Source organism: Balaenoptera borealis, assembly GCF_965194805.1.
Source record: "Balaenoptera borealis genome assembly, chromosome: 12".
Lineage (NCBI taxonomy): Eukaryota > Metazoa > Chordata > Mammalia > Artiodactyla > Balaenopteridae > Balaenoptera > Balaenoptera borealis.
The window spans coordinates 79,991,199-80,003,356 of NC_138869.1; the positions used below are offsets into that span (position 1 = coordinate 79,991,199).

Genomic DNA, 12,158 nt, shown 5'->3' on the forward strand with positions numbered 1-12,158 from the left:
GTTTCATGTTCCTGTTTTTAACAGAGTGCCCAAAATGACCCTTTAAAATTTAAATCACATCACATCACTCCTCTGCTCAAAACACTCACAAAGTTTCCCATTTCCCTCTAAGTTACAAATGTATTCTCAATAATCTGTAATAACCTACATGGGAAAAGAATCTGAAAAAGAATGGATATATGCATATGTATAACTGAATCACTTTGCTGTACACCTGAAACTAACACAACATTGTAAATCAACTATACTCCAATATAAAATAAAAATTAAATTAAAAAATACATTTACACTTTGAATCTGATAATTTACTCCACAGATATACTTGCACACATAGAAATGACATTTGTTGCTACATTATTTACAATAGTAAAATATGGAAAACAAACCATGTCAATCATTAGGTGACTGTTTAAGTGAAATATGATTCAGGGAATATTTTGCAGCTTTTAAAACATGCAGATGCTTCTGTTTTTGTGTAGGATGAGAGAAAAGAGGGATAGATTACAAAGATCATATTTTTAAAGGCATCAGAGAGTTGGGGAAACAATACGAACTAAATGGATTAAAGCGCCACAGAGAAGTGTGTAGAAGTGAACAGACAATAGGTCATGATTTATTTCCCTGGTGGCATCTGTGAATTCTGAGTATCGATCAAGGTCAGAACTGAAATAGGCACCTGTGAAAAAATCTACAGATAATAAGAAATTTAATGGTGAAACATTGAACACTTTTCCCCTAATATTAGGAAAAAAGACAAGCTTGTCTATGCACACCACTTTATTCAACAGTATATTAGAAGTCCCTCTTTATTTATGCAAGAAAAAAGAAATAAAAGGCATAAAGATCAGAAAACAGGAAATAAATTTATCTGTTTGTAGGACATATTGTGTACGTATAAAAATCCTAAGAAATCTACAAAGTAACTACTGGAACTAATAAGTGAATTTGGCAAGATCACAGGATACAAAGTTAATATACAAAAACAATTGTGTCTTTTATGTGCCAGAGGGATACCACTGGAAAACAAAAGTGTAAACAATTGTATCTACAATAGCCTCAAGAATATAAAATATAAAAGAAACATTGGCCTTAGGGCTTCCCTGGCCAAAAAAAAAAAAAAAAGAATATAAAATACTTCAGAAAATAATTAACAATCACAGGCAAGACCCCATCACTGAAAACTACAGAATATTTCTAAAAGAAATTATATAGCTAAATAAACAGGAGAGGTATACAGCATTCATAGATTAGAAGACATTATATCATTAAAAAGTCAATTCTCCCTCAATTTTTCCATAGACTTAACAAACTTCCAAACATTCTTCCAACAGTCTTTATTATAGATATTGGCAAGCCAACTCTAAAATTTATATTAAAATGCATATAATCTTGAATGCCACATCAATGACAAAAAAACATGAACTTTCACTACCTGATTTAAAGATTTACCATAAAGCTGTAGTATTTAAGACAGTGCAGTATTAACAAAGGAGTGGACATATAAATCAATGGAATAGGATAGAAAGGCTAGACATAGATCTACACATATATGGTCAGTTAATCTTTGAAAAGCTGCAAAGGCAACTCAATGAGGAAAGGAAAGTCCTTCAAGTAATTATACTAGAACAATTGGACATCCAGAGGTCCAGTTGAAACTCAGCCCTTATGTACACCTTACAAAAAAACTAACTCTAAGTGGATCATAGACCTAAATGTAAAATGCAAAACTATAAACCTTTTAGAAGAAAACAGAATAATCTTTGTGACCGTGCTTGACCTTCTGAGACAAGCTTTTAGAAACATTCCTTAAGACTTATCAAAATCATATACCTAAGGAAGGCTATGGGAGACAAAGAAGTATTTCTTTAAAAGATAATATTTTCCCCTAAGATCTTCAAAAATACAATCTTGAGTATAAACTGTGTGAGTATTGAAAAATAAAGAATGGTTAGAGACTTCTAAAAAAAAAGATAATATTTTTCATCTATCAAACTAGTAAGAATTATGGTACTTAGTGTGGTCCAGGATATGAAGAGCGAGGCAATCCCCTACACTCAAAGGAAAAGAAAAAGTAAAAGAAAAGGAAAAAGGATTCGTACATCCTTTTGCAAGAGTAACACAATAATATAAACAATTTAATGTCCTTTGGGCAATTTCACTTTTAGGAAGTTATTGTGATGAAACAATCAGGTAAGTGCAAAAAATACAAACACACACAGGAGCATACACACAAGAATGTCCATTGAAATAAAGAAAAAAAATAGCAGTAACCTATGTACTATTTTTGAAAGATATATTTAAAAGCTATTTTAAAGGCAAAAATATGTACTGCAACAACAATTACTAATATCCTTAGTAGGCAGTGAAAATGGATCTCATCATCACCAAATAACAACACCAGCTGAAAATATAGTGCCCACTATATTTGTAAAGACCGAATTTGCAAGCAGTTTTTACAATAGCCTGGTGTTAACTCTTGATTTGGATACGAATTTATGAAGCAAATTGAAATTACTTGTATTACGCTTCTGTCTTCCCAATTATTGCAAGCATTTAGTTAATATGTATACACTTAGGATTTTTTAGCTACGATGAAGTAACTAGCACTTTTAAATTAACCTCTACTTCCAAAAGGGCAGTTACAAGCTGCCTTGTACTTCATAACTGATGAAAACCTATTTCTTTCGAAAAACCTTGCATAAGACACAGTTGTTCATTGTTAGCTGAGGAATTCATAAGTGGCTAGATCGTTTAATTGTGGGCAGCAGGTAGGTTCCCCATGTTCTAACATTGCACTTGAGATACAATGAAAGAAAATAAAAAAGAAAACATTACCTCTTCCTGAAACCCCACCTGCTAAGGGCACATACCTTGATTCTTGCTTTCTCTATAAATTGTAGAGGGGTTTTTCCAAACTCAAATCCAGCTCCAATCCAAGGAATCCAGCCCCCTATGCACGGGGGTCCACGCAAGTTCTTCCACTGAAGAAATAATAGAAGAGCAACACAACCTAAGATTATAACCACTGTTGGGGAAATGAATTCCATGTTTTTGTCTAGCACCTTCCTGAATCAGAGAAGGGAAAAGTCTTGCTGCTGCGGTACTTGCTGCTTCCCCCGGAACAGGGCACCCTCCAGACCTCCCAACTTTCCGCTGCTCCTTTTGCAGCTTGTTCGCCTTCCTAACTGTAGCCTCCTTTCCCCGCCCCAATTTTTGGGTAACTTTTGCATCATCACTCCCTCCTACGTCCACTTTTCTTTCAAGTCCTGGCCACGCGGGACGGAAGGAAGGGGCTGGATCCTGCTGGTGTGGGAGCAGGGGGTGGAGGAGGAGAAGTGGCGCTGTTGCCATGGAGACCGGGGCTGGTGGCGCGGCGGGCGGCTCGTTCGCGACCAATCAGAGAACTCGGTCCGAGAGGGCCGGAGCCACGCGGACTACATTTCCCAGAAGCCTCGCGGGCTTCGCGTTGTTTTCCGATCTCACCCCACTGGGCTGCTCAAGCCCGAGGCTGCTAGGGAGAGGGTGCAGGTTCGCTGGGCCCATCTGGCGGAGCCGAGCAAGGGAAATGGTCCCCGCCCCGCCGCTCGCCAGTTGAGGAGGAGCCGCCCTGGCCGGGTGGCAGTCCAGCCGCGGCGCGGGGCGCGGGCCAGAAGGGGCGTATCGTCCTCCCGTGCTGCTGCTGAATGTCGACTCCGGAGGATGAGGAGAGGCTCTCGCCGCTCGCCCAGAGATGGCCCCGCGCGAGCAAGTTCCTCCTGTCGGGCTGCGCGGCCACCGTGGCCGAGCTAGGTACCCGGCCGTCCAGCCTGGGCCTCCCCCGCGAGTCGTCGAGGGGTCGCGCGGGGGTGGGGGGCCGGGCGGGTGGCTTCGTTTCTGGGTGGATGCAGCCCTCTTGGTCCACACCTCTCCTGCAGGTGTGGCAGGGTGGGGGCAAGGCCAACCTTGTAAGGAGGAGGGATTGGAGGTCACGAAGGTCTCTTCCTTCCAATTTCGTCTCCCTCGGGTGTGCTATTGCGCCTGAATGTGTCCTTTTAGAAGCTTCCTGAGCTGGCATTCCTATATAGGGATCATTTTCTCTTTCGTGAGGATGCCCTTTTTAAAACCCAGTCCACTTTTCATCTTTACTGAGGTCATCTCTGTTATTTGTGTTCTTACACAGCCTCACTATATCGTTGTGTTTTGGGTCCAAGTTGTGAACCCAACCTGTGGGACTTAAGTTCGTTACCCATCACTTACTGAGCATCCACTCAGCATCTGCCAGTTGACCTCTTTGAGCGGAACTCATCTATACTGTGTTTACCTTGCAGGACTCTGAGAAGTTAATAATATATAAACGTTAAACCCAAGGCAAGGCACCCGCTCATTGCAACATTATTATGACAGTGCTGGAGATTGTAGGGATATAGTTCGAAAGACCCAGCCCTGACCTTCTTACAGGCTGGTGGGGAGACATGCAGAGACAGACAATTACATTATGCTACTTAGTATAATGAAGATGTTATTAAATATCATAAGAGCAGAGAAGATGAACAGTTACATCTGCATAAGCAAGTCAGAGAAGACTTAAGGGGCTACCTAGAGTAGAACTATGATGCCCTTGTAAGAACAGGTGGTGTTTCTTCCAAGAATTTTGTGACTAGAGTGCCTGTGTTTTCCCTGCCTTCACTGTGCATTTTAAGATTACCCTTTCATTTTCTTGCCCATTAAAAAAAAAAAGGAATAGCTTGGATGTGTAAATGTTAGTTTGTCCTGTTCTAAAATGAGTTTACTTTGTATTTCCAGCAGAGCCAGAACATGATCTGTTGTTTGCCCTTTGTGCTCCTCCACTCTTGCCCTTTGGACCCTCTGTTTTTTTCTTTCTCTTCTCCCAAAGCTGATGGCGAATTTTTATTATTCATTGTTTTTACTGAAATACAATTCATTAACTTAAAAAAAATTTAAAAGCAGATTGCTAAATGATTAGGTATGTTTCCGGTTTTGTTTTGTTTTGTTTTTTTTTAACCTGATGTTCCCCCTGTGACCAATGGCTTTTGTAAAGGAACATTCCTCCTGTTAAAATTTCGTGGAGAATTGTATGGGGGAAGGGGAATCAAAATATGAGATGGCTTTGAGTACAAACTGATTTAGGATCGGAACCTGAAGCATTAAGTAACCAGCAAGAAAACCAAAATTATTCTAAGAGGCATAACCTATGCTAATATAGAGGTGCCTATATCTTAAGACTTTTCAGGTTTCATATGTCAACAGAGGAATGCTTAAATTCTCTATATGCACACAACTTGTGTTTTAGAAAAACTAACAGCAAGATAATTAACTTTTCCAAAGACCAGTGGTTAAGACTGAATATTCTCTTCCCCCGTCTCTGTGTTCTCTTGGAAAAGGCATAGCTATGGTTTTGTATCAGGTGGTGGTCACTGAAAAGGCTTATGTAATGTCACTAATGTTAATGAACTTATCTGAATCATTGTGTGTATAAAGTTATGAGCTTGATCTTCCTTATGTGAGCCAGATAGCTTCACTCTGTTTCCCGGTAAAAGGTCTATCTCTAATTCAAGATGTAATCATTAGGAAAAAAATTTTCAAGTACAGGTGGTATTTGTAAGGAAGCTACGCATAAAACTCATCAGTGCTGGAAAACCAACTCAACATATTCCTTAATTGAAAGAATATTGAGCCTGCCACCCTTTGATATGAAAGACACGATAAACCCTATGTTGCATCTTCTCTTTCTCAGACATCAGGTTAGTGATTCATCTACGTGCAAACATCGCCCACGAAATGATAGAATTCAGCTTCATCTGGCATTTGTTAAGAACCTGTCATAAGTAGTACAGTACTGGAAATTATTCACATTGGAAGGCAAACATTAAGGACTAACGTAGGTTTTGGACTGAAATTTCTGACCGAAAAAGAACCCAAGGGCTTGTCACTTTTTGTTTTCTTTCTGGTGCTCTGGGGCTGCTCTGGGACAGTGATTCTCAAATTTGGGAGTGTATAAGAATCAACCGATGTCTAAAGCCCCATCAACCTACTGCGACTCCATAGGCGTGGGGCTAGGAAATGTGTAATTTTTAACCATCTCCCTGGCTGATTCTGATGTATTCTGAAATCTGAGAATCACCCATCTTGTGCTGACTAAAATGTGGGTCCTGTGATTTTTTTTAAAAATTTCGTTTGTTTCTCTGAATGTTACGGGTTTCCCCCTCGTTTTGTTTTTGTTGTCGTTGTTAGCAACCTTTCCCCTCGATCTCACAAAAACTCGACTCCAAATACAAGGAGAAGCTGCCCTTGCTCGGTTGGGAGACGGTGCAAGAGAGTCTGCTCCCTATAGGGGCATGGTGCGCACGGCCCTGGGGATTGTCCAAGAGGAAGGCTTTCTAAAGCTCTGGCAAGGAGTGACACCTGCCATTTACAGACACATAGGTATTTATCTTGATTCTAGCTGGTGAGTTTGTCACGAGTTCTGTGTTTGTCTCGTCTGCTTTCCTGTTGAGCTGTGTTCAAAAGCCAGCTAGTTTTCTTCTGCTAATATGATAAATGAATATAAGGTTATTAAGGAATTATAGCCTTAGGGTTTTAGAAATGCATACAGAAGTATTTAGGGACGAACTGTCATGATGTCATGATGTCTCTAATGTAATTTAAAATAATTAAGCAAAAAAAAAAAAGAAAAGAAAAAGAAGCAAATATGGTGAAAATGTTAGCAATTGATAAATCTCCATGATAGATATATAGGGAATTGTATTATTTTTCTCTACTCTTCTGTATGCTTGAAAAGTTTCCTAATAAAAATGTTTTTTATTTAAGTTTAAGAAAGAAAAAGATGAATAGTTGATTTTTTTTCCACTTGAGGAACTTTAAACACAAAATTAAAAATATTTTTTTTACGTTCTTTGAAAATTAAAATATATTTGAGGGCAATGCCTCACCAGTCTCTGTCCCATGTGTCAGAGGCCAGGTTGATCTGAAAGAGAACAGGGATGACTGTCTAATCCAACCTTGGCAATAGAGTAAATGCAACACAGGTGATTTTTTCCTCAGTTCCCAGGCTACCTATGTGGGTCCTTAGTCACTCCGAAAGGAAAGTAGTTGAAATGACACTGCTGCCAGTTAGAACACTTTTCTGCTCTGCTTCCAAAGGGGCACTCACATAGATAGGAGTTGCTGAGTTTGCAGCTAGTGGACAGGAGAATAAACTTGCCTTCAAAAGGAGATAGGATGGGTATGGCGTTTTTCTTCTCTAATCATAATCATTCCTCGAATATGTAGGGACCCTTGATCAGAAAAGTGCCCAGTACTAATGTTTACCAGCTTTGTGTTTTTAAAGCTTCAGTTCTCCAGATGAGCAGGTTAGAGTGTATTCACCAAGAACTGTCCAGAAGTGTGATTAGACTGTTATTGTTTTGGTGCTTTGTATGTTTTTGAATATCTTAAAATACTGCATTAAACTTCTTGAAATATCAAGAAAAGCTCTGTATATGAGTACCATGTACTGATTTTCACAATTTTTCTTTTTTATTCTTTTTTTTTGGATAGTTTCTCCTTGCCTCCCATTATCGTTTTGAGTTTTACTTCTTTTCATTTGTATTTTGTTGACCACCATATGTGGTTTTACAGTTAAGGTTCATTTCATATGTTTGACACTTGACTGAAAAATTACCTTAACATAATTATCCAATGAAGTTGTGCATGTTTATTGAATGAAAATGCCTGCTGTGTACCAAGCTCTGTACTAGGGCATATAGTGTAATGAAAACACACAAAACCCGCCTTGAAAGGCTCATGGTCTGATGGAAAGATGAACAAGAAAATCAAGTTAATTTCTAATCAAGATGATAAATGCCATATTAGACACATGCCTGGATAGTTCTGGGGGATCAGAGAAGCGTGGCAGGTGCAATGACAGCCTAGAACACTGGAGGCCAGGTCAGAGGGCACTTTTTGGAAAGCATGTTCTTTGAGTTGAGTATTGAAAGAGTAGGAGGAGTTAGCAAGTCAGGAAAGGGAGAATCCATTCAAGAAAGATCATACAACACAGGAGAAGGCCTGAGGTTTTAAAAGGCATGCCCATTTGGAGAACCATCAAGACCAGGTGTCCGAAGCCTAGGGTGTGTGAGAGAAAGACACAGCTAGAGAGGTTGACTAGGCCATGTCAAAGCATCCTCTTACTTTATTAAACACAGGGCCAGATTCACCCTTTCAATGCTCTGTCTTGCACAGTGTACTCTGGAGGTCGAATGGTCACTTACGAACATCTCCGTGAAGTTGTGTTTGGCAAAAGTGAAGATAAGCATTATCCCCTTTGGTAAGTTTTGTTTTGAAAATAATATACTGTGTTGTACAACAGAGGGAATATAGCCAATATTTTATAATAACTATAAATGGAGCCTAACCTTTAAAAATTATGAATCACTATATTGTACACCTGTAAATTATTTAATGTTGTACATCAACTATACTTCAATTAAAAAAGAAAAAGAAAATATACTAGTGCCCGGAAGGTTTTACTGTTTGTCCATTAGATTTGTATAAAATTGTGCATTTGTACCAAAATTGCCTCAAGGTATAGGCTTAAAATAATAAATAATTACAATATAAATCCAAATAATTGAACATTTACTGCATATTGTATACAAACACACAGGTATATACCTATATAAAAATTATGTATATATTATTTAATATTTTAATATTAAAAGAATTCTTATGGAGCACCTTCTTTATTCCTCTTTCTACTGAGAAACCCTAAGCTTTAGAGTCAAACAGAGATGGGCTCATATTCCTTCTCTGTTTCCATGTAGCCTGGGCAAACTACTTCACCTTTTTTCTCTTCAATTTTCTCTGCTGTGGAAGTTAATACCTACCACCAGGATTTTGTTTTTGTAAGATTAGATGAGATGATGAATGTAAGTGCATATCACTTATAACATTTATAATAGAAACAGAGAAAAATAGGTTAATACAAGTAAAATACACAACTCCAGTAGATCAATGAAAAATACATAAAGAACATAAAAGGAAAAATCAAGAAAGGATATCAACAGGCAACTCACAAAAGAAGGAATGTAAGTGTTCATTAAACATGTAAAAATGTTCAACCTCGCCGGTAATCAGGGAAATTAATTATAAGTATTTTTAGGCATTAAACTGTTAATGGGAATGTAAGTTACTATAACCTTTTTGGAGCATAAAGTTTACCTGTTAAAATTTTTAAATGTGTAATCCTTTGACCTAGCAACTCCTTCTTTATGATTAGAATCATTCAGAAATATTTGTACCTATGCATAGAGTCTCTCACACACACACGTGCACACTAAGATATGGACTGTAGCAGTGTTGATAATAGCAAAATTTTTTAATTTAAATAACTAGCAATCTGGAAGTAGTCAAATAAGTTATGAGACATTTATACAGGGAGACATAACACAGCTATTTGAAGAATGGGTTTTATATGAAGAACATATAAAGATGCCTACAATATCTTTTTTGGGCTGAAAAGAAAAATCCAAGTCACAACTATAAGAAAAGGGCAATAAGTAGAATTTCATCTTCCAGGCAAAATCTCTTGGTGCTGTTTTTGAAAAATTGTAATGTTCTAAGCTATACTAGTTGCTTTCCCAGAGTTGGAGAAGGAATAGATTAATAGTTCTTGCATTCTGTAATTTCTTCCAGATGTGAAAGGGTTAGGTAAGAAGTTCAAAGGAAACATGTTACTGAAGCCACCTCTCAGGGTGGATTGCCTCTGTGTCCTCTGACCCAGTCAGAACAATTCTCTGGGTCTTTACTGAGTGATTATGCTGTGTCAGTCCTATACTTAGTACTGAGGATATAGTGATGAAAAAGGCATGGTCCCCCGACATAGTCCCTGACTAGACTCACAGTAATAGACACAGATGCCTAAAGAAGTAGAATCATGTAACAGTCACACAGGAGGTGTAGTTATGGGATTCGAAAAGAGAAGAGCCAGTGGTAACATACTGCACCCATCACGGTGAGGAGAAACAGTTATGCTCATAGGTTATTGGTGGGAGCGTGAATTGATACAAGTACTGTGAAAAGGAACTTGGCAGGATCTATCAAATGTCATATAAATGTTCAAATTTCTTAGTGAAGAGTTAGCTGCTTATATAAATTATGGAGTAGTCATAAAATGGAATGCTATGAAACGGTTTTTTAAATGAGGCAGCTCTGTATGAATTGACAGAGATAACCTTTAAGAGCAGAACAGTGTACAACCTGGCATTCTGCATTTGTACTTTTAAAAAAGATACTTTATACATACGCACACGTGTGCACAGACCGTCAATTGTAACTTAGTGGTTAAGACGGTGGACTCTGCACTCAGACTGCCTGGGGTTACATCTTGGCTGTACTACTCACTGTCTGTGTGAGCTGTCATTTAACTGCGTTGTGCCTCAGTCTCCTCATCCGTAAGGAGGAAATAACAGTGGTACTAATGTCATAAGAGTCTATATGAGAATTAAATGATATTTTTAAAAGTGCTTAAAACAGTGCCTGCTGTCATGCATTCAGTGAACGCACTGTTATTATCTCTAGAAAAGTATAAGAGAAACTAGTCATTGCGATCACTTCAGAAGAGGGGAACTGGGGATAGGTACCCTCTTCCACTCTGTACTCATTTGTACCTCTTCAAATATTGTTTTAGAGTAAAAAGAAAGAAACTACCCCTTTCCCCCCAAGAGGCCACTGCCATCATCTCAGTAGAAGATGACTGGGGCGTGTCCTGAGACAGGAGCAGCTGGAGTGGGGAGAAGACGAAGGATTCAGGGCATGTTTAAGTACAATAGCCTAGACTTGTTCACTGTTGGCTCCAGGAGGTGAGGAGGAGGAAGAGTCCAGGGACAGAAAGAGTTTCTTCAAAGAGAGGAACACTGTCAAAACCCCTTCGCCTTGGAAAACTACTAAAAAACAGTAATCCATAAAATTTGACTTACCGGCCTTTGTCTGTTAAACTGATTACATCAATGCTGTTTTTATTCTCCTGCGGTCAGAATTAAACTGTAGTTAAATTATGTCTTTGAAGCAACTGCCCTTCCTTTGAATTTCAGGCCATGAAAGGCCCCTGGCACTTCAGATTTGAATTCCGACTCCTCCTGGTCCTTGAACCCTCCCATCAGTAAACAGACAAACCTCTGTGATCTGTCTGGGTCTATTCTTTGCTTCACTGTGTCTTAAATCTCTTATGCAGGGGCTGTACCAGCATGTTATTGTTCCCTACAGAATCTGTGAAATTGATAGCAACCTTTAAAAAAAAATGTATCTCCTTTTAAAATTAGGAAATCAGTGATTGGAGGGATGATGGCCGGTGTTGTTGGCCAATTTTTAGCCAACCCAACTGACCTAGTGAAGGTTCAGATGCAAATGGAAGGAAAAAGGAAACTTGAAGGAAAACCATTGCGGTAAGTTCTCCAACCAACGGGTAACTTTCCTTTCCCCTTTGAACATTCTCTAATGACTTATGCATTTTTGTAACCCAACATTCAGTTAAGACCTTAATTCTGACTCTTAATTTGGAAGTGGTATTCACTAAGGGGAGAGCTGAGATGGACGTTTTCTTTGCCTTATAAGGTGTACATGTTCTCCACCAGACAAATTGTACATACGCATCGCTCTTTGCTGCTCTCGCAGACAAGGCAGCTAGACTTGTCCCCTACTGCAGCTTGATATAAAGAGTCTGATCATTAACGGTTGCCCTGGTGTGAATTCTGATTCTGCCACTGTGGCTTGGCATTGTAGAAGTCACTTAACATTTCTAGTCTGTTTCTTCATCTTTAAAAGGGACTGTCTCAGATGGTTTCCATGACAGAGAGCCTGGCTCATCAGGTGCCAGAAAGCTTGCTTTCTTTCCCTTTCTCTCTGAAGGAAGGGAAATAGCAAGGTGAAGCTTGCAAATTATTCCTACTTCCCTAATTTCGCTCCTCTTTTCCCAAGTTTAAGGAAGTTTTTATTATTATTATTATTATTATTATTATTATGCTGTTGTGATATAAAATCCTCCTATTGCACTACCCTATATTGTCGAAGTCTGCCTTTCTTCAAAGGGCCTCTTGTTCAACAATTTATTAAAACACCACTTAGGCAGTTTCCCCTGGGAAAGGGGCAAATCTTGCAGATAGATAGACAGACCTCTCCCAGGA

At 38.9% G+C, this 12,158-nt stretch overlaps 2 protein-coding genes across 5 annotated transcripts in view; one reads left to right on the forward strand and one right to left on the reverse strand.

Moving 5' to 3' along the window:
- The window catches only part of CYP39A1 (cytochrome P450 family 39 subfamily A member 1), a 68,960-nt gene extending 65,591 nt beyond the window's left edge, over window positions 1–3,369 (reverse strand). Inside the window, exon 1 of the mRNA XM_082347626.1 lies at window positions 2,871–3,369. Within this exon, the coding sequence (XP_082203752.1) occupies window positions 2,871–3,047 (177 nt within the window). The 5' untranslated portion in view covers window positions 3,048–3,369. The remainder of the gene's footprint in view (window positions 1–2,870) is intronic.
- Window positions 3,370–3,462: 93 nt separating this feature from the next.
- SLC25A27 (solute carrier family 25 member 27) overlaps window positions 3,463–12,158 on the forward strand; it is a 28,064-nt gene continuing 19,368 nt past the window's right edge. For 3 of the 4 annotated variants that reach the window (XM_082347649.1, XM_082347650.1, XM_082347647.1), the window contains exons 1-4: window positions 3,464–3,789; window positions 6,232–6,423; window positions 8,221–8,305; window positions 11,298–11,420. In XM_082347649.1, coding sequence (XP_082203775.1) covers window positions 3,684–3,789; window positions 6,232–6,423; window positions 8,221–8,305; window positions 11,298–11,420 — 506 coding nt within the window. In that variant the 5' untranslated portion in view covers window positions 3,464–3,683. Of the gene's footprint in view, window positions 3,790–6,231; window positions 6,424–8,220; window positions 8,306–11,297; window positions 11,421–12,158 lie in introns of all 4 variants that reach the window. The other variant, XM_082347648.1, reaches the window with a different exon arrangement.